This window comes from Bos mutus, chromosome 4 (assembly GCF_027580195.1).
Source record: "Bos mutus isolate GX-2022 chromosome 4, NWIPB_WYAK_1.1, whole genome shotgun sequence".
Lineage (NCBI taxonomy): Eukaryota > Metazoa > Chordata > Mammalia > Artiodactyla > Bovidae > Bos > Bos mutus.
The window spans coordinates 75,841,817-75,869,783 of record NC_091620.1 but is presented as its reverse complement, the minus strand read 5'-3'; the positions used below and the strand labels follow the sequence as shown (position 1 = coordinate 75,869,783).

Here is a 27,967-nt window from a genome sequence, read left to right as displayed (position 1 = left end):
CCGGGCAAATTGCTTAACCAAGCCTCAGTTTTCTCATCTGTGAAATGGGGATGACAGCACCATTTCTTAAGAGCTGGTGTGAGGATTAAAAGAGAATACATGTGACATGGCACAGTAGCTGGTATGATACTTAGGACACAGTAAACCGTAGACCCACTGTTAATAGCCCACCTTGCACCGAGATTTGCCCTCAAGCATGGAAGTCAATTTTGCCATGGCTTTACTACTACTGCATCTTTGATAATGCTTGCAAAAGAGTATAGATGTGAAACATCGTAAACAAATATAAACATTAATAACTTTAAAAACTGTGACTATAACACCTAGTTTACACTCTCTGATAATAAAGGTGAAACAAATACTTACTTGAAGGTTATTAACAGTGCCTCCAGACTGGAAACGCTGCTTCAGAAAGAGCAGAATCAAATACTTTTTCCTGAAATTTTTTTAAATGCACATTTTTATTTATATTTTGTTATAAAAAAACAATCATCTTCATGATGGTAGAACAAATCCAAATGAGCCATTATGGTTTGAACACATCTTAATAAGTTTTCTTCTGAATACCAAAATGACTTCACATTACTGTCTTTTGATCTAATCATTTATATTTTCTTGTAATATTCTAAATTAGAAGAAAATATACTTCTGTATAACCGTATCAGTATTCTCTAACCCAGTCAATTTATAGGAAATAACACTTAACCAAATCCAGAAATCTCTTTGCAGAAATTTTATTCATTTCAGCAAAAGTATTTATGTAAAAGATGTTTCCAATATCTAGTTTGAATATTTTTATATTACTATATCGGAGAAGGCAATGGCACCCCACTCCAGTACTCTTGCCTGAAAAATCCCATGGACAGAGGAGCCTGGTAGGCTGTAGTCCACGGGGTCACTAACAGTCAGACACGACTGAGCGACTTCACTTTGACTTTTCACTTTCATGCATTGGAGAAGGAAATGGCAACCCACTCCAGTGTTCTTGCCTGGAGAATCCCAGGGACGGGGGAGCCTGGTGGGCTGCCGTCTCTGGGGCCGCATAGAATCAGACACGACTGAAGCAACTTAGTAGTAGTAGCAGTAGTAGTAGTATATCACTATATATTTATCCTTTTACTATTTTATTGAAGTATAGTTGATTTACAATGTTGTGGTAATTTCTGTTCTACAGTAAACTGAGTATATGCACATTCTTTCTTCTATAAGCTTTTCTCCTATGGTTTATCATTGAGTATCTCTGTGCTACACAGTAGGACCTTGTTTATCCATTCCATATATGAAAGCTTACATCTGCTGACCCCACCCCCCCACCCCTCCCCTCTGGCAACACCAGTCTGTTCTCTGTCCGTGTTTGTTTTACAGATAGGTTCATCTGTGTCATATTTTAGACCCCACGTGTAAGTGATATCATATGGTATCTGTCTTTCTAACTTACTTCACTTAGTATGATAATCTCTAGTTGCATCTAGGTTATTGCAAATGGCATTATTTTTCGGTGTGTAGTATTCCAGTGTATATGCACCAGATCTTTATCCATTCATCTGTGGATGGCCATTCAGGTTGTGGGATTACTGGATCATAAGGTAATTCTATTTTTAGTTTTATTAGTGGTTTCTGGAAAACCACTATACTGTTTTCCACAGTGTCTATACCAACTTACATTCTCAACAACACTGTAGGAGAGTTTCCTTTTCTCCACATCCTCTCCAGCATTTGGTATTTGCAGTTTTTATGATGGCCATTCTGACCACTGTGAGGTGGTACCTCACTGTAGTTTTGATTTGCATTTCTCTAATATAATTAGCGACAAGGAACATCTTTTATAAGCTTCTAAGTTTGATTACGTCCCATTTGTTCCTTTCCTATTGCCTTGGGAGACTGACCAAAGAAAACACTGGCATAGTTTATGTCAGAGAACGTTTTGCCTATGTTCTCTTCTAGGAGTTTTACGATGTTACGTCTTATATTTAAGTCTTTAAAAGCCATTTTAAGTTTATTTTTGTGTATGGTGTGAGGGTATGTTGTAACTTCATTAATTTACATGCAGCTATCCAACTTTTCCAATACCACTTGAAGAGACTTTTTCCACTGTAGATGAGATTTTCAATTCAATTCAGGTTCAAGGTGTGACAACATGAGGGATATTTTTAAAGCATATAATATTATCCCCAACCTTAAGACATCTAATCTCACTGTTCTGATTCCAGCTAATAATATGCCCAGCATTTCCACAGATCAACACAACACCCCAGCTCTGTAATTATTCTTCTGTGTCCAAGATTCAAACACAAATAGCATTTCAGAGACTATTTGGATTAATAATAGATCTGCCTCCGACAGTGCTTTAAATGGGAGTTCCTGTCAAGCTGCCCTAGAAGAGATGAGTCCCAATCAAAAGAGTTGATAGCAAAGGAGTCTCGTGACAGTATTCCAGCTGAGCTTGTAGAACTTCACCCCATTCAGAAAGTCATTCAACAACCCTGTTCTATTACCTTCTGCTATGTAGTCTTGAACAAGGTAAACTTTTTGTGCCTTGGTTTCCCCATCTGTAAATGTGCAAGTTTACAGGTGAGTAAATACATCTTAAGAGTTCAGAATAGTTCCTGGTACCTAGGAAGCACTTCAATCCGTGTTAGCTGTTGTCGATATTAGTCATTCCAACGGTGGTGACAGGACTGGTACTTTCCTAGATACCCTAATCCAAAAAGCAGCCATTAGGCTTCGGGCCCCAGACCTCACTGAGAGGAGGAGACAAGTGCAGGAACTCTTTTTCAGGGTTTGGGGGACCAGTCAGCCCAAGCTGGAAGCCTGGAGGCTGTCAGGTAAGGGGTAGAGCAGGAAACAGATCCTCTTTCCCTGCAACAATCCCTGGCTTCCTTCCTTCCAAGGGTCTCCCTTACCCTTCAGCACAGAAAAAAATCAACTCTTCCTTGACTTATTTTCCTCTTCTGTACAAATTTTTGCTGCCAATAAGAGCCACCTGGGAAAACCAATAATACAGATATTTACTACAATAAGTAGTTTATTCCTAGCAGATCACCTCTCTGGTTATTGTCACTCTAGTGATATTCAATAAAATAAAAAGAGTGGTTGAAGCACAGTAGATAAGGTTTTTTTTTTTTTTTTTAAAGCTTGGACATATGAAGTCAGAGAGCATTTTATTTTTTCAATATTGCCAGGTTCCTACAAGATAATTTAAGAGGTCATACATCTTTTAATCCAGAGATAATGGTGTGTGTTTGTGAGCGTGTAATGTGTGTACACCATATACTAGTAATATGTAATGTGCATTCACTGGTTTGTTTTCTAGGAGAGATCCAAACTGGCTAGAGCTGATAGGAAAGGGGGTTGCTTGCAAGATATTTTGGTTCTGTCTTACCTGTCAGCTAATCTGAACATTCACTGGCACGTTGATTCGTGCTTCCATAGGGATGACGTTCTTTAAGCAAAGGCATTATTACCATTGTAACTGCAAAGATTACAGAGGGAAGGAACATCTGTTGTATCAGATGGACTTGGATTGGGACCCTCTCTGCCCTCTGCATCCGAGGAGCCACCAGGGAAAGCTGGTGTCACTGGTGTCCTCCTTCTGCTCTCTTTCTGCAGACTTCCTTCTTTCCTCTCACACTTCAAGCAGACATCGTCATTTCACCACCATCCTCCCCTTGGAAAGTCTTCCATTTCTATTTGTGCAGTAGATTTATTTTTTATTCAAATATACAGTGAACAGGTATTACTGTGTCAAGCACTATGCTAGATGTTAAGTCCACTGTGATACACAAGACCAGTGTGGTCACTGCCCTCATGAAACTTACAATCTACTAACTGAGACTTATGTTAATTAAAGGGGCAGCCAAGTATTAATTCCAAATTATAAGCACTATGAGGAAATAAAAAGACAAGAAGCTCTCAAGGAGACCAGAATCCCTACTGTGGGCTGGGGTTCTCTTGGGTAATATTTAGCAGTCCTAAAGAATGAAAAAGAACCCACCCTGTGAATCACTGTGGGGTGCAGAGGAGCCAGCAATGATGTATGGTCCCAGAATACAGAATGAGCTTGTGTGTGTGAGTAACTAACTGCACAAAGACCAGTGTGAATGAGGAACAGGGGATGAATGGAGGTGAAGCTGGAGAGGCTGGCAGGGGCCAGATGAGGCAAGCTTTTGTGGGCTTTGTTAATGATATTAGTCTAAGAGCAGTGAGAATCCACCAAAAGTTTTAAGCAAAGGAATGGCATGAGCAAATTTATGTCTCAGAGACATTGCTGCTGCATGGAGACCAGAGGTAGGGAAGAGTAGAAGTAAAGAGAAGACTGGGTTATGGTGGAGCCCACGTGAGAAACAAAGTTTGCTAGGAACTGCACTGACTCTGCAGACTGCCTTAGGTAGTATAGTCCACTTGGATAATGTTGAATCTTTCAATCCAGGGTGATGGTGGCCTCATAGAATGAGTTTACAAGTTTCCCTTCCTCTGAAATAGTTTCAGGATAGATGTTAATTAACTCTTCTCTAAATGTTTGGTAGAATTTGCCTATGAAACCATCTGGTCCTGAACTTTTGTTTGTTGGGAGTTTTTAAATCACAGATTCAATTTTAGTACTTGTCATTGGGCTGTTCTTATTTTTTTTTACTTCTTCCTAGTTCAGTCGTGGGAGACTTGTACTTTTCTAAGAATATGCCTATTTCTTCTAGGTTGGGGGAGGACTTTTGCAATTTAATTATTCTGCAGTTTGTGGGTCTCCCACCCGGGTGGTAAGGGATTTGATTATATCGTTGAGTGTGCCCCCCCTACCGCTATCTCGTGGTTTCTTCTTGTGTCTTCGGATGCAGAATATCCTTTTCTGGTAGATTCCTGTCTTTTATCAATGGCTGTTCAGCAGTTGGTTGTGACCAGCATGCTCACGAAAGGCGGGGAGCTCAAAGTATCTGCCTTCTTGTCTCCAACCAACCTCAGGTTCCTGCAGAATAAAATAATTTGTGTTTCAACAATAAAGTTTGAACATCTAGTAGACAACTTTGTATTACCTGTTTGAATCTTGGAACTCAGGTTGACAATATAAGGCCAAAGGAAAGTTGGAGATTATATTATATATATATATATATATATATATATATATATATATAGGAAAGAGCTCCTAAAGGGTGTCCATCCAGGAAGTCAAAGTTTCTGCAAAACTTTCTAACACTTTAAGGCAGAGCCTCATAGAAGCGTCCCTCCTTCCACACCAGCCTGGTCCCACTGCCCGCCCCAGTCTCCAGAAAAACGAACCTTTTTAGGTGTCTTTATCCAAATTCTCTGTCTGGTGGTCACTAAGAAATATGTCTTGAGTGACACTGAACTGCTGAGAAAGTCACTCCCCCAATTTCTTCCAGAGAATGCAGGCCAGTATTTCTCAAAGGCTGGTTCTCCAATCACTTTCTGAATTACCTGGATGCCTGTTAAAAATGCAGAGGACTTCCGTAGCCCTATCCTACTGGAAGCTCTGGGTCTGACCATCAAAGAATCTGCATTTCTCACGGCTGCCCTAGGTGATTTATGTTCAGCCAAGTCAGATTTCCACACAGGACTGACTGTCAGACCTGATGACACCCCACGAAGTTAGAAGGGGCCAGGGCAAAGGGATGGATTAGGCCTGGGCTTTGTAACAACCTTCCTGACCCAGCAAGGAGGGAAGGGGTGAGGTAGAGGATGGGAGGTCAGCTGCCCTCTTGGCAGTGGGGGTGGGGGTGGCAGTGGCTTGGGGCGTCGAGAGCAGGGGGTCCCCGGCCACCTGCTCTCATTCCCAATGTGGAGGGAGGTGGCGAGAGGTGGAAAGCCTGTGCGGCCGGGCCCTAATGCCTGCGCTTCCTGCCCCACAGACGAACCCGGCTCCTGGAGTGCTCCCGCTGCCGCCTCCCCAGGTCTGCCGGAAGTAGGCGTCTCCCTGGAGGACGTCCTCTCTCCATTCTGTCCATCACATCCAGCCCCACCCTCCGACCCTTCCCACCAGACAAACCCAGACCCAACTTGGGATATCAAAAGGGAACACGACGTTAGGAAACCAAAGGAGCTTTCAGCCGGCAGCCAGAAGAAGCAGCGCCTTGGGGAGCAGAGCGAGCGCTCAGCCAGCCCGCAAAGGGCCGTGCAACCAGGGCTCGAGGAGGCGCCTGGCGGCCAGGGGCAGCCTGAGGCCGGCAGGCCCTCCTCGGAGACCAGAGCGCCTGGGCCCGCACTGGCCGAAGCGGCGCGGGCTGGCAACAAGGAGGGGCTGCAGGCCCCGGTGGGCTCCGAGCTCGGCCGGCACGGAGGCCCCGGCGCGGCACCTGCGTTCGTGGGCCCGGGCCGCGGCGGGGGCGCACGGGAGGTCGAGGGCCGGGCCGGGGCGCGGGCGGGGTCCAGGCAGGGCTCGCGGCCCCCCGGGGGCGCCCCTGCGCGCAAGGCCGCCGTGGCGCCCGGGCCGTGGAAGGTGCCGGGCTCCGACAAGCTGCCGGGCGTCCTCAAACCCGGCGCCTCAGCCCCGGGGAGATGAACCCGCCGCCCCGCCTCAATACCTGCAGGCCGTTCTTAGGTTCCGTCTCTCGGCGTTTTAATTTATTTCCACTGTCACACGCATAAATCCACGAGGCACCAAGGCTTGGGAGCACCAACATGAAGCCCCAAGTGTCCAATAAGCATAGTCCGGACGGTGTCTACAGTGCAGACCTAACTGATCCTAAAGCCCCTGTTACACAGTGGGGGCTTTGGCAGCTACGGAAGAACCAAAATAACATGAAGAACATCACAGAGAATGCAGTGTAGCTTTAGTTAAAAAAAAGAAAAGAAAAAAAAATTCCCCCACTGCATGAAGGATTTGGATGTCATCCAAACTTTGTTTCAAGAAACTGGACAAGTTAAGAGCAATCACAAACTGGAATATCGCCTTAAAAATCAAACTGCACGGAGCAAGCTGAAACTGAGACAAGATTATATCTTTTAATTGATCTGAAGAGTTGTAAATAAATTGTTCTCGACATATCTAGACAGGGGTTAAAAGGTTTCTTTGAAACATTCGGAACTGTTCGCCCATGACCTGTTTCCACGGCTCGCTCGTGGCACCCATCACCAGTCTTAGAAGCAGTGTTCCCTGCACACTTGCAGGGTGAGTTAGAAACCTAGTGAATTCACTGGTGTGCTGCCATTTGTACTGCCATTTCTGTAATCACGTTTCTGTACATTTTCAGTGGTAGAAAAAAAGGTTTTAAAAATTGTATTCTAGGGAGCAGTTTGCCATAAGTCAGAATTTTGCAGTTTAGCTCATAGATCTTAATCAGTTTTCATCTACAATACAAATTTTATAATTGAAGGACCACAGTTTGTTAAATTGAGATTGGCATTGCTGCAGTTCCTTTATGAGAAGGCTTTCCTCTCGTCTCAGGCTCAGAGATAGGAGTTTCTTTGACAGCATTGTTATATTTCTATCATTTTGTTGTCTTTTTAAGAATCCTCTTTCCATTACATTTTCACCTTGACAGAGCAAAGTATTCCTCCTATATTTTCTCAGATTACAATGAATCTCTTATATTAAAAAATCATTATTATAGTCCATTTATTTTCATTAAAGAACACAGATCTTTTTAGCATTCCTTTCTGCTTACCTTTCTTATTATTTCTCCTTTTATTTCTATTTGGTTTGCTTTTTTGTCTAGATGTTTAGTTTCCTTGCCCATGGTTGATAACCTAGTAAAATTTCAAGGCTTGCCTTTCTTCTCTATTTTAATTTTTAATCTTTACCTTCAGTTAATTATCCATGCATTCTTATTTGTAGCTACACATACTAAAAGGCAAATGTTTCAGAGGGCAGTTTCTCTTTAATGGGACCTGAAATAATGAGGCTTCCCATACTCTGCCCCTCACAGGAGTTCAAATGCAAATAAGCCTTACCTCCCCTACTCAGAAAGTCAAACAGGGAGATCAGGTCCATCACAAGAGGGCACATGTAAACAGCTTCCTTGGGTTGCCTCTTTCCCTCTCTTTGTAAGTGCAGTATCCTGAGCACCAGCTGTTTAATTCCCATCAGGCAGAGGTATAGTTTAGTTGTTTGACAAGAGGACAATGTAGTTGAAAGCCTCAAGTGAAGAGTCTTGCAGCCTGTAAAAGCAATTTCCAAAAAATGAAACTTAGTCATCATAAACTAAAGCACAAACACATGTAGCAGTTTACAGTACTTTTGGTTTAATCTCAATTAGTCTTTCTCCCCTGGACTAGAAATCCAGTCTATTTTGCCATTAAGTTATTGAATCTGGTTTTGGACAATGCTTCTGTAGTGTAGCTGCACGTCCGGGTACTGTATCCTCTGACCTTTATTTTCCATATGTTACAAAAGGATAAAAAAAAATTTGAGATTACGCTTGCATAAACTCTAATTTGCACAGTTCACAGCTACTACTTGTGCAGTAATTGCTTTATGCGGCTGTAATCCATAACCTGTGAAGACAGCACATCATCTAAACCCCATTCCAAATAATATTTCTGTGTAGTGTTAGCTGTGAATTTACCCTGTACAGCTGTATCTCTATAAATATAATTACATGTATTAATAGTCACAGAAAGACTGTAAGTGAGCAACTATTTTTATGAAACGCACCACTATGGATAAATTAACTTTTACAGAAATCTTGTTTACTGTATGATATTCTAAAACACTGTCAAATAAAATATATATCCAAAAATATTTTCTTTTTCCAACTATATAGGCTGTGTGTTGTCAACTGAAAAAAAAAAAAAAATTCACAGCATGAGAGCTGTGAGTTAAGTCTTATTCGGGGCAAAATGAGGACTATAGCCCAGAAGACAGCATTTCAGAGAAACTGAGAAACTGCCTCAGAGAGGTGGGGAGTGGTCAGTATTAGGTATGACTATAGTGAAGGGGTGGGATGTGCAGTCACGCACACATTCTGGTGGAGGCCTGCTGCTAGTCATGAGGAGTAGATGTCCCCTTTAATGATTTTAGTGCTTTTCTAGGTATGAGGAGATGCAAGCACTGAGCTCGTAATATCTCCAGAGAACATCTGACTATCCAAAGGCCTGTTCTGCCAGAGCACAGAGTGCCCCATTCCTGACCTCCACCCTAACCTCCATTCAGGAGGCATTGAAGGTCAGTGACTACAGTGGCAAGTGACCTTATCTGTGTAGAGGCAGATGACACGTGCCCATTTTTAGTTGGCAGGGTTCCCTAGTGGTCATAAATGTGTGGACTGCGAGGCATTTTGTGACTATTTTGGCCCATGGTGCTAGGGATCCCTAGGTCAGGTGAGGATTTCATTGTTAGGCCACTCAGTGTGCTATTACTGGACTAGGCCTTATTAACAGTAGTCAAAAGTCTCTGGACAATACCAGTCTTACTCGTCTATCATGGTCCCAGAAAAAAAATTCCCTCTTATTGCTTCTTCCCATATCTAGAGTTATACTATTAAAATCATTTATCTCACATATATGTATTTTATATATATATTTAGAGGAGAACTATAAATGTGGTCAAGTGCTTCCAATCATCATTTTATCAGAGGTTCAGTCACACATTTGATAATGCAAGAAACAATTTTGTAAAACAGGCAATATACAAATAATGTAACTACCAGTATTGGTAAGGAGCAGCCCAGTACATCCCCAGGCTGTCTTAGTCTGTTCCCCAATCCTGGCACTGTCCGTAAGGTGCCCAGCCCAACTTCCTGCTGTTCCTAGGCTGGTTATCCTTGTGCGTGTGTGTGCTCAGCTGTATCCTTTTTGTGGCCCCATGGCCTGTATGTAGCCTGCCAGCGTTATCCCATCAAGAATCCTGGAGTGGGTTGCGATTTCCTCCTCCAGGTGGACTGTTTACCACTTTTGCCACCTGGGAAGCTCTGGCTATCCACAGTATGGTTTAATTGTACCCAACATAAGGGAGTCTTTAAACTTAAATGGATATAGCCTAGTGTTAACCACATAGTCTCAAAATTGTGGGAAGCTGTATTCTTTGGCTAAAATTTTTTTGTCTGTTGCTCTGACTGAACTTGGAAATGTCTATTTATGGCCAGGGTCAGAGCAGTCCAGGTGAAGGGATAGCACCTAACAATAGTGTCCAGAACAGAACTATACTTTCTTTCTTTCTTTTAGAATAAGTTTCCTAAGAGCCAACCAAAAGGAGAGGAGAAATCCAAGGTAACACAGAAATACTAGACACAGGTAATTGGTCACAAACCCAATAACTGGATTGAATTTTAAAACTAGCACAGGATCATGCCCATGATAGAAAAACATCTGATTTGAGTGTACAAAAAGGTCCAAGAAGTCAAGAAAACACAATAAATGATCTTATGGGTCAGGTCCAGCACCTTCAGTCAGCTGTCTACTTCGGATGTTGTCTTTTTCTCATCCTGGTCTGAGTGCAGTTTCTCCTCTGTTTGAGTGTCGTTTTAAGGTGAATTTGAGATCAGCAGTCCTCTCTGTAGACCAGGCCAGTGTAGGAGTCCTTTCTAAGTGGAAATATTAATCAAAGAGTCAATTTCTTTCAATTTTGCAGTGCATGAGCTAGTGTAGAGTACCTGATAAGGATCTTTCCACCTAAGTGGGAGATGGTCCTTTAAAAGATGTCATTTCCAGTACACACAATACTGCTTGCAGGCTGTGGGATACCTGATCTTCCTCTAAAGATTATTAAGATAAGCTTCAGAAACAAACTTAGGGTGTCCTATTAATTATTCAATTAAACTTAATATAACAGCAAGGAATCATCTGAGAAGTGAGTCTTAGTAAATGCAGACCTCAACACAACTAGAATTTAGTACTCACTGAAAGAATCTTTTTCTAAAATTACTTACCAAATTCAGCCAAATTAAGTCTAATTTGTTTCCAAAGTAAGTCTGATTTCAATAAACTTGGCCTGATGATTTATATAAATATAGTTGATTGCATAGGCTTTTTTAAAAATAGCTTTGAGGGAACTTCTTTTATAAGGAGTCTCTGACTGAACCTGTAAAAGGCCTCTCAGAAATAGGAAAGTCATACCCAAGGGCTTATCACAGACTGTCTCACAGACTTCGGTGAATCCCTTTCCTTGAGACTCCTGTATCTGTTAGGAGGTGTCCTTCCTAATATATCAGACAAAGCTACTAGTGAACCTAAGCATTTCTAGTCTCTGGAGAGATCAGATAGGTGAGATAAATGTTTCAATTCAGTTTACAAAAGCATAATTTACCAAACGCAAGTCATAATCAGCTTGAGGAGGAGGGTTTCCTTGTATCTGGAAAACACAGATTAAAACCAGTTACTTTTCAGATAGAAACCATAAAAATTACAGCCAGAGTCATCAGTTCATTCACTCCTTTTGTTAATAGTTTTATGAACCCATTAGGTTTCCTTTCAGAATTCCTTCATTTCTTACCCAGTTCAGCATTATTGTCTGAAAGTCAGAAACCTATACTTGTCCTAATGTACTTCCCATAAATCTTTTTGAAGAGGAAGCATTTTTGTAAAAGCATCAGAATAAAACCATAAATGTCAACAGTGACAAAAGACATATGGCACTTTTAAAATCTGACTACAATGCAACTGACAAAGAAATTTGGCTACTGCTATAACAAATAACACTTTAATAACCAGAATTATGACTGATAATTTTACCAGGAGTATCAGATTTTAAGAATTCCATGCAACTTCCGGAATATCTATGTTAATAACATTTCCCCTTATAACATAACCTAAGAAGATTTATTACTCATTTGACAATACTTCCCATGAAATTTAACATACCAAATGAACCTAATTAGTTTAATATCTTTCTCTGAAGTTTTCCAGGGGCCCTTTGAAGCATCCCCAAATTAGCTAGGGGTCAAAAGAACTTCATTAGAATTTGATTTTGGAAGTTTTGTTAAAAAAAAAAATTATCAGTTTTAAAACCCTTGGTCAGACAGGATCATAGGTCACTGCAGAATAACATGCCCTTAACAAAAGTGACTGAAACTCCAATATTTTGGCCACCTGATGCAAAGAGCCGACTCACTGGAAAAGACGCTAATGCTTGGAAAGATTGAGGGCAGGAGGACAAGGGGATGACAGAAGAAGAGGAGATAGCTGGACAGCATCACTGACTCAATGGACATAAGACTGAGCAAACTCCAGGAGCTACTGAAGGACAGGGAAGCCTGGCATGCTACAGTCCACGGGATTGCAAAGAGTAGGGCACAACTTAGCAACTAAGGCAGGTACAGATCAGATCACTTAAAAGGTAAAGAAACTTAAAAATATGTTATCAAAGGCAGCTCAACATTTTAAGAAAAATGTCTCTTAGAAATAAAAACCAAATTCAAGTCTTGTACCAGCTTACTTTTAAAATTCATTTACTCCACTAAATTTAAACTTAGCCAGTTCTAACCATGCACAAAACTCTTTTGTTGGCAGTGTTAATTTGAAGGAAATAATTACCAGAAGTTGAGTTAATTTTTAAAAACTGCAGTTGTCTTAGATTTTTCAAAATATAAGTTTAATGCCCAAACAGGACTTCTTTGAAAGTTGACTCTAAATGCAGTAAAACTGCAAGGGAGAATAACTGCAGACTTTTTCCACCCTAGTAAGCAGTTTTCTCACAGACACTAGTTGGTATTTGCCTGTCAAGGGACCGCATCACTCATGAATTGGTGCTATGTTTCTGTTGCTTGCTATGCTGATTGATACCGAACTTTTTTTTTTCCCAAAAAGGTAGGTATCAATCACCAGTAAATTCCATCGCATTTTTTTCTTTTAATTCTGGATTTTTTTCATGCAAAATCCAAGCTTATGCAGAAGCCAAGATCTAGTGAAAAACAGTGTAAAGGTACGAAATGAATGGCCAGATAAACTGTTTGCAACATAAAACAATACTTGCACTACAGAGGAGAGAGTTCTAGGAAGTAACAGGAATAGGATGATGACAACCGTGCCATCAAGATTACAATCCAAACAAATAGTTCTCAACCCTAGTCAAGACTTCCCACTGATGTCAACAGGAGGCCTAAAATTTCCAACTGACCATTTTTACTCCAGTAGGGTTTTTCTTTTTAAAGATTTAAACCTACTGTATATCACTCAGAAAAGCGAAGACGCTAATACAAAGTGTGAAATCAAGCACACAAATTGAGACAATTACCATAAATGTATGTCGTGCTTTGTGGACTAACCAGAGAAAGGCCAAGTGCAAGTTGAAAAAAGCAAGATCTAGAAAACAATGAATTTAGTTTAAAAAATGAGGTGTCAATATTAATCATGCACAGCCAATTACATCTTAAAAGGAAAAAAGTCATTAGGACATCAAAAAGATCACAGATCAGAGACCAAAGGTATCAGGGCGGGGACAGAGCAGCACCAGGGCTGAGCAAGTGAGGAGCCTCAAAGGACAAGGGCTTACCATGAATCAAGTTTCCAAGGTCAGGCAGAAAATAAACATGAAGATGCCAAGGTGGGGACTGGGTGGACCAATAAGCACATCCCTCCTCTAAAGCTGTCATCTGTCACTGTGGAACTGTCTTTCAGTTCCTCATGAGAAGGGTTAGGGGGGTAGGGGGGAGAGAAGAAAACAAAAAAGAAATCAGCTTTTTATATGAAATTTATGGTTTTTAAAGTTTGACAAGTTTAATTCACATTTTTAAGAAACACTGAACAAGAAGATTCGTATCTTCTACCACAACTAACCACCTGCAGACCGAGTCTGGCCCACAGCCTACCAATCTGCAGCCTCTGTCTTGGAACAACAGCAAGGCTTTCAGCAGAGAACCCCTTGCTTTCATCAGGATCTGATTCCCCTTCCAAGCAGTGGATCATACACACCCCAGACCTGGTGAAGTGTGTGGCTGCTGGGGGCTACACGTGCCTGGCATAGCTTCAAGTGTGTACTCCAAGTGCAAGGCACTCTGCCAGACACCTGACCACTGTTCCTACAGTACAGGTGGGTTTGCTGTGAAGCTGGAGGAACTGAAGCGTGCATGAGCCCTCAAGCTCATGTGGAATTTTACATTTTCTTTCTTATTGAGTCTCTCCCAAACTGTGTAAGCTTGGGGCTCCCCCAGAATGAATCTGACCCTGCCCAACTGATATTATTTTTCAGGCCAAACTCACTGCAAAATCAAGTGACCTAACTGCTGAAGAAGTTGGACTAACAAGATTTCTTTTTCAGATAATCATAGCACCAGACGGGATGCCTACAAAATCTCCAGAGTGCTTTCCAAGTCTTAACACAGTAAGGGCACTATGTCCAATGATAGTGCATGATTCTGCATCATGTCAAGTTTATTTAGGGCACCAATTAAATGTGTAGAGATGATGGTTATGCTTACTGGTGGTAATAGCAGCTGCAGTGTGTAAACATTTGGGAATAAATGATGGAGCAACAATCTCGAATTACACTGACCTCTTGCTGGGCCACACTGGTGGCATATCACCCCGGCAGCACAGCGATCCAGGAAAGCTGAAGTCTGTCCACCGCCCGGGGGGAGGGTTGCTGGCAACCGCAGATGAGGGCCACATCTGTTTTAAAAGATTCTGAGAGTTTCGTTGGATCTTTTCTTCTGATGTAACGGTGTCTTGGAAAATGAGTTCACCTGGAAATCTTGTGAAGCAACAAAGTGACCTTTCTTCATTAAGTGGAAGGTAAATTTTCTAAAACCCTCACAAGGTGTATCTGTGTGAAAGATGTGATCTCCACTGTGCCTTCCTCCTGGGTCAAATGCCTTCACGCCAAGAACACACAGTCCCTGGGGGTCACACAGAGACTTTCCAGGGTGCACACAGGCAGAGACCTATCTTACCTGGAATCCACTTCCAGAACTTCATCTTCCAATTTTATGCATTTCAAGGCCTGTGGTTTGCCCACTGCCCATTCCCACCTGCCCTACACAAGGACCCTTCACATTATGGAAGACGGACTTATCACACAACCTAAATTTGACTCTGTTCATCCCCCTAAAGTGTAAAACCTCTAGGGCATTAAAGTGACAACTGGAGAAGGCAGCCTTGGGGAGTCAGGAGAGCAAAGCAGACAGCATCACTTACATGGGCAATGCCTTCCTTCAATTCAAGAGCCCCGGAGGGTTCCTATCTAAGAATCAGCACCCACGTTTATCTAAATTTTAAAATAAAGTCAGACTTTTTTTCTGATTGAATGTGTGGTTTGGCTGTTTGTCTGACTTGACCACAAGGACTAGCTTAGCCAGTTAGATTATATAGCAGGTATTTTCCATAAGTTAAATGAGTCAAATCTGCAACTACAAGGTTTAAATAAGATACATTTAAAGCATATATACAAAAATATATCCTTGGCAATATTTAAATTTGTGAAAAAAACATAGATGTCAACTTAAAAATGAAATCGGATCTAGAATTTTTATAAAATTATTTTACGGGCTACGTGAAACAAAAGGAGCATGAATTAAACCTACTTAACTCAGCTTAACAAACATTTTTGAATAGTGTTGAGTACCTACTAACTATAAAGCATTACAGATGCGTAGAACGCAGCCCCTGTTCTCAAGCTGCCTATAATCTGGTTAGAAGATCAAGACAGTTAACACAGTGGGAATGTCTTTCTACAGAATGCAGAAATGGGTGGAGGCAGTTAGAAGTGACCCTGGACAAGGGGTGTATTAGTGGGCTTTGGAGGATGGGTAGGATTTCAAAAGGTAAGGGAGGGATAAGGCATAGAACAGCATGAGGGAAGTCAGAGTTAAGAAAGTTGGAGGTATGTTAGAGAAACAATGTATTGTTTATTTTGACTGAGACTGACAGAGACAGACAGGCAGAAGAATAACAGACGTAGGGGCAAGCAGATCACAAATGCTATTACGAGCAGTCGAGCGTCATTAGAGCTTTCTGAGGAAAGGTGAACTCAGCACTCAGCTCTGGGAGGAGGCCCTGGCAGCCCTGTCCAGGTGCAGTGGAGACAGGAGATGCGCTGGCAGGCACTGAAATCCTCCAGGTAAGAAATAAGGAGACCTGAGTACCTGTTAAGGGTGCCAAGAAATAGCCAGGGACTCTGACTCGAGCACAGAGTACATATACAATGACACATACACATTTTTAAGTTGTTGCTCTTACCAGCTGAGAGACATGTAATGGTTTGCAGTGGTGCTCCGGAATTCTCATTCAGCAGATGTTTATCAGTGTCAGTCATGTGGCAGGTACTGTGCAGAGGGCTGAGACTACAACTTTAAACCAGACAGGCACGACCCACCTGTCAGAGATGTGCAGGCTTTACATATCAGGAAGCTAATTCCACAACTAGTTATGTTACTTGCAGTTGTAATAAGAGCTTCAAAGGAGAACTGAAGGAGCCAGAGTGGGCAAGCAGGAGGCCTCATGAGGCCAGGAGGGGTATACCCAGGGCTTCTCCTAAGAAAACAGCCGGGGACTGGTTCAATGTGTGCAGAGTCACAACAGGAACAGCGTGAGGGGGTCCAGGCCTCGGGGAGCAAGGTGACAACTTCCCCCAGTTTGACAGGATGGTCTTGGTTTCGAAACTGTTGAGTGGGCATCCAAGCAACACCCTCCCCACCTCGAGTCATGGGCAAACTGGAGCAGTTCGGCCACCTGAGAAGAAAAGGGCCTGGGGGCCAAGCTCCAAATCTGAGACCTGATGGCAGCCCGTCACCTGAGGGCAGAGGATATAAAAAACTGGCCTGTAGAAGGCTGGGGGGCCGTGGGGTAGATTTCACAGGCATAACAGGCCCCGGCCAGGATGTGGGCCTCCACACCAGGCAGCAGCAGGCACTGACGGGTTTCACTGGAAGGATGACCTGACATGACGTGGGTCCCCCTACAGAACCCGGAGCTGGGGTGGGGCCCACCTTTATGCTTCCTGCCTCTCTTCCTTCCACTCCATCCTCTGCTGGAGGCTGCAGCCCTCACAGGCTGCTGACCCGGAAATCAGCCTCTCCCAGCCCCCAGTTGTGTTTCAACTCTTCCAAGAGCTTTCCTGGACAGGTATCTAATCAGTACACAGATTCACATTCTTATAATCTGCTCTCTTCTCCATCATCAAGGTATGAAAATTCACCTTCAATTTCTACAATTAATCTTCATGGTACCTAACACACAATAGGCGCTTGGTGAGTATTTAAACATCAGATAATTAAAAAAAAAAAAAAAAAAAAAAAACTGGTCTCATGTCTAAATCCACTATAGTTTCCCTTGAATAAAAATGGTTTGTAACATGGTAAGTGACCCTGACTAGTCAAAGTGGACAGTTTGCAATTCTTCTCAGGTTTGCTGCTATTTCTACACAATTCTGACAGAAGGGCTTGATGTTATCTGAATACCAGATGGGACGAAGGCTAGCTTCTGCCACCACCCAGGTGCTTTATCCAAAACCAGTATTATTTTCCCTTGACTTCCTCCTGTTCCTGCTCAGGCCCAGCTCTGTCCCAAAGCCAGCAGGCCTTGAGAAGACCCAGCTCTGGCTTTATTTCAGGAAGGTAAGGTCAGGACCATACCAACAGTGAGAGGGCAGGCCTTCTTGTTCCAGCCTTTCTTCCTCAGAACCTGGGGAGAGATTTCCCACTAGCATCCTTGGCTGATTTCTAGCATGCTGGATCCAGCTGGTCAAGGTACCTCAGATGAACTTGGCCTCCCCACTGTGAATGTTCACTGCAAGGAGGCAAAAGGCTCCTGTGGCTTTTGACCTTGGAGCAGGTCTGGACTCCCTCTGCCTCTCTGCTCCAACTGCAACTCTTCCCAATAGCACACACACTCCGATACCACACACATCAGTATCCCATCTGCCTCCCTGCCCAGGCTTCTGTCACTGGGGTCAAGCAGCCTTTGAGTGACCACACTTTTGGCTGGGCTCCTCCAGCCAACCTCTGCCCTGCAACCTGCACCAGGGCCCTGGCACTCACCCACTGGTCCCTTGCTTAAGAGACTCTACCTCAATTCCCTGCACTGAGACTTCTCAGGGTCAAAGACCCTCATGGTCTGCTCTCCACTAACCTCCCCGCCAGATGAGGCAGATCATTCACAACCCATCCCAAACATTTTCACTCTCTGTTTTTAATCCAAGTCAACAAATATAAAACCCAGATTTTTTTTTCCCCTTAACCACTATTGTCAATGAGCTAATGGATAAGGCTTTGGCAGGTTTTAAAATGGGCTTCCCTTGTGACTCAGCAGTAAATAATCTGCCTGCAATGCACGAGGCACAGGAGATGCGGGGTCGATCCCTGGGTCAGGAAGATCCCCTAAATGGCAACCAGTATTTTCCAGTATTGCTTGGAAAATTCCATGGACAGAGGAGCCTGGCAGGCTAGAGTCCATAGGGGCTGCAAAGAGTTGGACGTGACTGAGCATGCAGACACGCCCATACCTTTCTGCAAAGGCTTATTTCTCACTCAGGTAACAGATCAGGAGTTGCTGAGTAAAGGAGATTTTTCCTACTTAAGTGATTCAGAGACAGGTTCCTTTCATTTTATGGCTCCACTACAGAATAAAGGTCTAAGCACTAACAGCACTGCCATCTCCTGGAAACTTGTTAAAAATGCAAGATCTCAGACCCTGCCCTGGACCTACTGCACCTGCCCTGTGCTTTAAGATCTCCAGATACAGGTGACTCAAACACTCAGAAGTTTCAGAAGTCCTGCTCCAGAACCTCAGAGCCCTCTATATCCAGATAGCTGAAGGGGACAGAGGGCTTGCAAGTGAGCATTTCATTAAAAATCCCAGCCTGCAAATGACAGGTCACTCCCATTCCCAATCCATTGGTCAGAACTAGTCACATGGGTACACTCGACACAAAGGACTGTGGGAAATGTAGTTCCTGACTGGACAGCTATCAGGCAGCTACCACGCCACACTATGGAACTAGGAGGACGGATTTTGGTAGACAGACATTTCTGACTCAGAGTACTTTTTGTATTTTTTTCCAAGAGTAGAAAGCAATGTCTTCCTCTCTCCTAGAAACTGTCTTGGAATAAAGTGACAGGGGAATTTCCCCAGCTTTCTTTTGGGTTTTTTTAATGGATTTTTGTGGTAAGAATACTTAGATCTACTTCCAACAAGTTTTAAGTAAACAATTCTGTATCATTAACTACAGTCACCATGCAGCCTCCAATGTGAAGGTGGCCCAGCCTGGTATTAAGTGGACCAATGTACTGAACAAGAAGATGCCCCCGCAAGGCTTCGTGTCTGTGAGAGTCTGTGAGCACACGTGGTTTACACCAGTGCTGCTTCCCTCCTCACCCTTAGCTCAGAGGGCAGCCCTGAGTGACCTTATCTTCTGAACACATCTAAGGTATCCAAGCAGGGGTCAGCAAACTTTTCCTATCAAGTGTCACATAATAAATATTATGAACTATGTAGGCCATTCTGTGACAGCTGCAATCACTCAGCTCTGCCATTCTAGCATAAAAGCAGCACAGACAAAATGTAAACTAATTCACGTTATGTAAACAGTATGGAGAACTGACTATAGTTCATGTTACAAACTTAACTGAGTATTTATTAAGCTACTTAATGCCTCTTGTCCAAAGTGTAAACTCTGTGAGGACAGGAACCATTTCTATCTCCTTCCTTATTATAATCCTTGAACACAGCACCATAAATGTCACATTTAAATGAAAGAATGAATAACTAAATGAATGTCATACATGGGGAAATTTTCAGATTGGAACAGATGTAGCAAATGCTCTGAGGTCCATCCTGGCCAAGGGCACTGCCCAGTCAGGGCTGCCATGCACCACAGGATCAGCATAAGGCCAGAGAAAGTCATCAGCAAGGTCATTAATCTTTGGCAATCTGGCCCAGAAGGGCCCTCCCAGAACAGGCTAGCCTGAGGCTTTCACCTTCTTGTCCAACACATCAGACCGTTCAGCACCAGGATGAACCACCCTCACAAAGGAAGCAAGGATTGCTGCTAATAGTGCATTGTCCACTTGAAATCTGCCAGGAGAAGATCTTAAGCATGCTCTCACCATGACACCTCCTTAGTGAGCAGGTGACCAAAGGGGAAGAAACACTGCTCTGCCAACAAACACCAGGCCCCGCACCAGGGCACACACGACATGAGTGTGCAAGAGAGAAACAAGCAGAACCCTTGAGAGTTCTCAAGAGAACCATGAGAGCCATGGAGAACCATGGAGCTACAGTAATCAAGACTGTGAGGTCCTGGCAAATATACGCAGATCAATGGAACAGATAAGAGCTCATAAACACAACCATACATAACCTAAATGGCAATTCAAAGAAGACAGAATAGTCTTTTCAAGAAATATATATATGTTCCTTGATGCAGGCCTCACACTGCACAGAATTTAACTCAAAATAGATCACAGACCTAAATGTAAAACCTTAAATCTGATAACTGGACATAAGTAAAAATTGGAAACATCTGCTATTCAAAAGACCCTATTTTTTTAAAAAAATGGGAAAAAAGAGAGTCAAAGACTGGTAGAAAATATCTGAAAAACAAAAATTTGATAAAGAAATTATATCCTAAATACATTTTTAAAAATTCTGAAAATTCAATAGCAATTCATCAAAGGCATGAAATATTTGTAAAGACATTTCATCAAAGAAGATACATAGAAGGCAAATAATTACATAAAAATAATGCCCAGCGTTATTAGTCACTAGGGAAATGCTACTTACAACCACAAGGAGACATCACTACATACCAACTAAAATGACTCAAATTTTAAAAGTGACATGCATTGGTAGTGGGAGTGCAAAACGAGACAACCACTTTGGAGAATAGTATGATAGTTTCTTATACAGTTAAAATGTGCTTGCCATCTGACTCTGAAATCCCACTCTGAGGCAACTATCCAAGTGAAATGAAAATCTGTGTTCACACAAAAGCTAGTATGTGAATCTGAATAGTAGCTTTATTTCTTATTCATATAAAATTGGAAACAACCTGAAAGTGCCTAAACTTGTGACTGGATAAACACACGGAGGCACACGCACACACTGGACTGCTGCTCAGCAAAAAGGAGACTAGGGCATTCCCTAGCGGTCCAGTGGTTAGTGCTCTGTACGTCCACTGCAGGGGGCATTCTGCATGCTCCAACGGAGACCGAAGATCCCGCCTGCTGCAACCAGGACCCAGTGCAACCAAACGAATACACATCTATAGCACAGGCTACATGATATATAGTTTCATTTACATGACGCCCTACAGACATAACTCTGAAGACAAAGCTAAAAGGCCAGAAAAGACAACAGTGGTGCCAAGGACTGCAGGTGAGGGCCATGCTGACCACAAAGGGGTCCCAGTGCACTCTGAGTGGGGAAACTGGTCTACATCTAGACGGTGACAGTCACGTGACTACACGTGTTTGTCAAAACTCACAGAACTATGTAGTCCATATCCTCAGGTTCCACATCCACAAATTCAACCAACCTCAGATCTCAGATTCAGGGGAAAATTTTTTTGACAAAGTTCTAAAACAACAAAACTTAAATTTGCAGCATCCCAGCAACTATTTACACAGTATTTACACTGTATTAGGTATTACAGGAAATCAGAGATGGTTAAAGTACGTAAGAGGATTTGCGTAGATTATATGTAAATATAAGGAACCTCAGCATCCATGGATTTTGTTCTCTGCAGGCACGGTGTTCCTGTGGATCCTAAAAAAGGTGAATTTTACTGTATGTAAATTCAAAAAATTATATATGAATAGGATTTGTATTTAGACTTTTAGAAAGAAAATTAATCACTTATGAACCTGAATAAAATTCTACGACTGCAAATAAAACAAGTCAGACTCTCACTCTTCGGCTCACACTCAGCACCCACCACCCAATCTCCACATGCACACCTACCTGATTTCACTTCCTTTCACTCTCCCTGTTGCTTCACTCCAGCTACACTGGGTCCCTTGTTCTTCCTGAAATAGTTTCTTTTTCCTTTGCTCACGATGCTCTTCCTGTTGTTTTCTGCATGCCTTCCTCCCTCACTTCCCTCGGGGCCTTAGCACAAATGTCACATTCAGAGACCTCTTTCCTGATCTCTCCTTCTCTCTCTCTCAGTACTCCTCCTCCTTACTCTGTTTTATTTGTCTCCATAGCACTTCTCAGGCACCTTTTTTGCTTATTTGCATAAGAATATAAGCTTTATCTGCTGTCATCACTTTAGTCTCCTAGAACAGTTTCTGAAACATACTAAAGTGAAAGAAAGTGTTAGTCGCTCAATCATGTCCAACTCTTTGCGACCCCATGGACTGTAGCCCGCCAGGCTCCTCTGTCCATGGGATTCTCCAGGCAAGAATACTGGAGTGGACTGCCATTCCCTTCTCCAGGGGATCTTCAAATGCTCCATAAATACCTGAGTTTTTTGTTTCTTGAAAGAAGCTTCTTTTTTTGAGGTATACTTGACATATAGTATTAAATTAGTTTTGGATGTTATAAACACTTGCTAAATGAACAAATAAATGAAAGACTGCATGCGCTGATGGGAGCAGGGATGGAAAGACACAGGGAGGGAGGGAGGGAGGGAGACAGAAAGAAAGGAATGGGTGGATTAGCTGGTGGAGATGACTGGATATCCTCAGAATTTGAATTCAAAACATGAAATGAGAATAAGCAACAACTGTAACAGTAAAAACAGAGATATGAACAACTGTTTTACAAAAAGATTAAACACTAAAATTAGCAGTCACAAATAATTGCAATCTCACAAATAATTAAAATCTCAGTCAGCATGGTCACAAATTTTAACACATGATAAGTAAATGTATCACAGTCTTCTAACTAGCAAGTCTAGCTGCCTGTCTTCCTTACTTCCCTCAGTTTCCCTACTAAAACCTCTTTTGACTGAGGTTCCCCACGCTCTTTCTGGGGGACTCGGGGATGGACTGTTTCCCCTGCTCAGGAAGAGCGCCCTCTGCAGGTTTCCATCGGCCGGAGTCACAAGAAGACGTGAGCACCCAGAGTGATGCTGCTCTACTACCAGCCTCAATGTTGTGTGACAACAGAATTTCCGTGTGTCCCCAGGAGACCCCTACAACTTCCTTCTTGCAGCATCAGGACAACTTGCCCCAACTCATCATGCCCCTTAACTCTGCTTTGGTTGGGTATCCTTTAACCCTCAAACCCTTATCCCACCCCTTTCTGACACTCCTTTTTCTGATCCCCTTCCCTGAAGCTCTTCCACAGAGCCCTTTGAAAATCATCAGCAAAATGTCCACAGCCTTCATTTCTTCTCTGAACTTTTCTGAATCGTTGTGGTCACTGGAACCTACCTTCCCCTTGGGACTCTGCTTCCCCTGCAGGCTCTCAGTGGTAGTTTTCTTTCCCACTTCTCTTGTTCTTTGAGGGTTAAGTGTCTTTCTTACATCTCATGTCACTTTCAGCACCTCTCCATCCTCCTCTATAAAATGTTTAGTCTTAAAACTCATGTCAACTGACTCAATAATTCATTTCTAATATATGAATTCATTGTTACAAATTTTCTTCTATGCCTTGCTTTTATTGCATTCCATAATTTTGATGTTATATTTTTATTTACTTGAAAATATTCTTTAAAAAATTTTCGCATGATTTCATTTTGACCCATATGTTATTTAAAAGTGTGATGTTTAATCTCCAACGATTTTGAGATTTTTCAGCTTTATTTCTGTTACTGATTTCTAGTTTAATTCCATGTGGCTGAGAAGAGACTTTGTAGGATTTCTACTCTATTGAATTTGTTAAGGTATATTTATGACCCAGAATGTGTTTTAATCATCCATATGAGCATGAAGAGAATGAATATTCTGCTGTTCTGAGATAGAGAACTGTATAAACGTGAACTAGATCCAGTTGATAACAGTGTTGTTCAATTCAACTATATCCTTACTGACTTCCTGCCAGCTGGATCTGACCTAGCTTAAACTCCATGGTCACTCACCATACTCCTCCCTTGCACCTTGCCCCTCTCTGCTCACTTACCTAAACCACAGCCCTGTTCAATCCAGTTTTCTGCATATATATTGCCTATCTCCACACATACTGACTGTGGTCAGTGAAAGACACCCCACCATGGTGAATGGTCTCTCCTTAAATTCATAAGCACTAAGATCAGGTGGGCCTTGATTGCTATCAAGTGAACAGACTGACACTCCCCATTCCCTGGAAGGATCCATTTCTAACCCCACTCTCATGGATGACTATTTCCTTTCTTTCTGCACTAGATTCCCCTTGCTTACTCATAAGTGATTCTCCAGCAATTCTTTTTCCCCTGCAGCATCCATTTGTCCCTCACTTTGATCTTTCTCATCAGCACACAGGATATTTTGTCTCAAAATGGCAGGCATGTTCCTCGAAAATTTGTATTTGTTTTTTTCCTCTTGGGAAGATGCTCTTCCCAAGAACAGTCACATGACTTTCTTCCTCTCCTCCCCAGGTCCTTCCCCAAATGGTAGCTCTCAGGAATGCCTTCTCTGGCCACCCTGTCTAAAACTGCAACCCCACTGGGTCTGGATATTCCCTAAGGTGACCTCCAATGAGCCACACCTAGAATCCCTCTCCCCTTGGGTGAGAGCAGAACCTGTTATTTGCTTCTAATAAAACAGAGCAAAGGTAATGGGGTGTCACCCCATATTTAGACTACATGATAAAAGACACCATCTTAGGAAACTAGAGAGACAGCTCTTCCTTGCTGACATGAAGAAGTCAGCTGCCATACAGTGAGAGGGCCAGTGGAAGCGGGAGGCCTCTAGGATCTGAAAGTGGGCTCCAGTGGAGAGCCATCAAAAAGCTGAGGCCTTCAGTTATACAACTGGAAGGAATTAAGTTCTGCCAACAACCTGAATGAGCTTGCAAGAAGATGATTCTCCAGTTAATTCTTCAAATGAGACTTCAGCCTAGGTGGCATGTTGATTGCAGTCCCGTAAGACACTGGGCAGAGGACCCAGTGAAGCCGTGTCCAGACTCTTCAAACCATAGAAACTGAAAGATAATAAACATATGCTGCTTTAACTGGCTAAGTTTGTAGTGATGTGTTATACAGAAAAGTTGAGAATATATCCCCCAAATCCTCCCAAAGGAGGATTCACTTTTTTGCCCTGGCATTTATAACCATTTAACATTTTCCATTTCACTGATTTGCCTTGCTTATAGTCTGCCTCGTCCTCTACTTTTGAATACAAGTTTCACTAAAATAGGGATTCCTGTCCATTTTTTCCCCCATCATTATATTCTCAGTGCCTGGCACAGTCTCAGTAAATGTTTGTGGATGGAAGGAATACTGAATAGATGCTAACTCTTGTTACCTGAACAGAGGAATTCACTAAGCGCACATATATCTCAGAAAGGTAAAGGTATGAGAGGAAAGGTGTGTATTGTTTTAAACTTGTTAGGGAAATGTTTCAGCACTCTTTCAGAGCCACTGTGATGTGTCTAAGCAACAGCTTCTTACTAGCCTGGCTTGCTCCAATGGTAAATTACACATTCTGAGAGCAGCACTCTTCAAGACCTTTTGACTTGAATCACATTTAAAAATACATTTCACATTATGTCTCAGTACACACATATACCCACATAAATAATAGAAACAAAGCTTTCATAAGATAGTGCTTATCTTTATCACATGCTCTGATGGTTTCCCATTCTATTTCATCCTATTGCATTTCATTTTTTTAGAAACTAGGTAAGACCCACTGATAGGTCAGACAAACCCTCCAGGCAATTCTCTAGGAAGATCAATTTTCTCAGTTGTCAGGCATCTCCCGGGTGCAGACTACTACCAGTTATTCCTGGAGAACACAGGGAAGGCTCCTCTGTGAGGCCTGGACAGCAGAGGCATTGCCTCAGCAGCAGAAGAGCTGAGGGGCAGGGCTTGCAGCAAGTGAGCCTGGGCAGGGAACCAGAGCTTCTGGCTGCAGCAGAGCCACAGGATGGGCCTGGGGCTGATGCTCATCACCATTAGTTAAATAAGCGCTCATACATTTCAAAGATTCTAAAATATCATAATATTGTTACAACTAACCTTTAATCACAGTCATACATATCTCATCAGATGTCTAAATGGTCCCTAAGTCACTGGTATGTGGTGCTTGAATTTCTTGGTTATACAGTGTTTTTGAAAACCACCAAAACATTAGCTACTTCACATGGTTCCAAATAGCATAACCTGTGAACTACTGAAAAATTACGGTAAGGTACTTTCCATATTGCAAGATCTAATCAGTGAGCCCAGAAAAGCTCATGTTGATGAACTGCCATTAAGTCATGGCATGAAATGCCACCTGTGGGTAAATCTAGGTGTAATTTGCCTTTTTGCAAGTAGTTTTCTATTTATTTGAATGTGAAATGAATCCCAAGGATGGGAGATGATAAAGATGCTGCCCCTTCAAAATTGATTTGATTTTAAATGTATTTGTCTTTTTTTTCTTAAAAAGCATGTGGTTCAAGAAAAAAAAATTTTTTTCAAATCCCTTAAGTTTTAGCTCAACAGTGCAACCAGAATGAGGAAAATGCCCCTGCCCTACCACTCTGCCTGAGGGTTGAAGTGGCAGGGTGAGGAAGGGGAGGTGCTCGAAGACAAAGAACTCAGAAATCAGCAGCAGGCAAAAGTTATCTCCAGTGCTTCTCTTTGCGGATCCTCTGCTTTTCAGCCCCCACTTTCCTCACCTTCCCTGTGGGTTGTGCCCCTGTTACTGCAATTCCTTTCTTTGGGTCAGATGGCTCGTTTTTCTTCCCTTCTGTTTTCATTAAAACATCCCTGACCTGTCTCATTCCTGTAGGATAATTTCTAAGTTTAATGGATTTCTGTTAGGTAATATTTTTTTGTCACCATGAAGTAGCAACAGCCAAATCCACAATGTGGGAAGGACAAAAGACCCAGTTGTTCTACCGCAGGAATAGCAAGGAGGGAGAAGCGGAGATAAGGTATGCAGGGGAGAAGGGAGGAGGAGCTGTTAGACTACATTAATAAGATTCAGTCTTGTTTCAAAGTACAGACAAGAGTTCAGTGAATCCCCAATTGCCCATCATCCAGCTTCAATATTTATCAGTATTTCGCTCTTTTTGCTTCAATTATTCACTTCAACAGATGTTTATTCCTTTGTTTTGTGGAGAATTTTAAAACAAGTCCCAGAGTTCTTATGATTTCATCCACAAATATTTCAATAGTGTATCTTACAGAAATGCAGTTGGGCAAGAAGTGTCCAGCCTTCAGAGAGGGGCTCTCCCAAAAGTATTCCTTTGACTCTAAGTGAGGGTTTGCTTTAAGGATATTATTGATATTTAGAAAAACACATTGTTCCTCTATACACAGCCTCAGAGTAAAATTCCTTCCAGACTTAGCCTAGGAGAATTGCCACAATTTCTGACCCAAACACTGAAAAATTGGTACACAATCAAATTTCCCTTTATATATTAATAAGATGTGCTGGGAAGCTTAGAGGCAAACCTGCAGCCCACCATGTCCCATGTCTGCCCTCCATAATATGACATTTTCTGTTAGCATCATCTCCAGCTCTAGTGAGGCCCTCTCCTTGCTGTTCCTTTTATCTTTCTCATCTACTTCAAATCTTACCTTAGTGTATCTATATATGTCCCTGTAAGCAGAGGTGTACTGGTGAATGCGCCACACCTGGTTCTTTGAAAACAATGTACATGTATATTACAAACGTGCTATAAAATATGTATAATACACAGTAAACAAATAATAGTAAAATACACAATATTTATTGTAAATTCCAAGCAGCCAATTGATTCTCATAGAATGCTTTTGTTCATTTTTGTCAAATCCTTTACCCACAGCCAATCTGTGGTTGCAATCAATAAATAAGAATAGTTTAGACATGAATGTTGGCTAATATTTCCATTTTAACAAGGAAGACAAAAGTGAAACAACAAAGATCTATGTCATGCATCAGAAATCCACTCACTCTTCCCCATATAAGCAACTTTTTTGCTGAATTTGTTAACTGCTTCCAAACGCTGGGAGAGTATTTCCTCAACTTTTTGTGCTATTCAGAATGTAACTGCTGTGGATATGACACACTTTTAGTATTTACTTTGCACT

At 42.2% G+C, this 27,967-nt stretch overlaps 1 protein-coding gene and 1 long non-coding RNA gene across 8 annotated transcripts in view; one reads left to right on the top strand and one right to left on the bottom strand.

The window, feature by feature from the left end:
* The window catches only part of MAGI2 (membrane associated guanylate kinase, WW and PDZ domain containing 2), a 1,472,905-nt gene extending 1,465,304 nt beyond the window's left edge, over positions 1-7,601 (top strand). For all 7 annotated transcript variants that reach the window (XM_070369681.1, XM_070369676.1, XM_070369674.1 and 4 more), the window contains one exon: positions 5,862-7,601. In XM_070369681.1, the coding sequence (XP_070225782.1) occupies positions 5,862-6,511 (650 nt within the window). In that variant the 3' untranslated portion in view covers positions 6,512-7,601. The remainder of the gene's footprint in view (positions 1-5,861) is intronic.
* Positions 443-27,951, bottom strand: LOC138987636 (uncharacterized). The gene is made up of 8 exons (XR_011464024.1): positions 27,476-27,951; positions 13,379-24,885; positions 11,195-11,239; positions 10,332-10,472; positions 6,534-8,109; positions 5,272-5,438; positions 4,795-4,960; positions 443-3,686 (listed from the first exon to the last, which is right to left on the bottom strand). It is a non-coding gene; the product is annotated as an uncharacterized lncRNA (long non-coding RNA).
* Between the last annotated feature and the right edge of the window lie 16 nt (positions 27,952-27,967).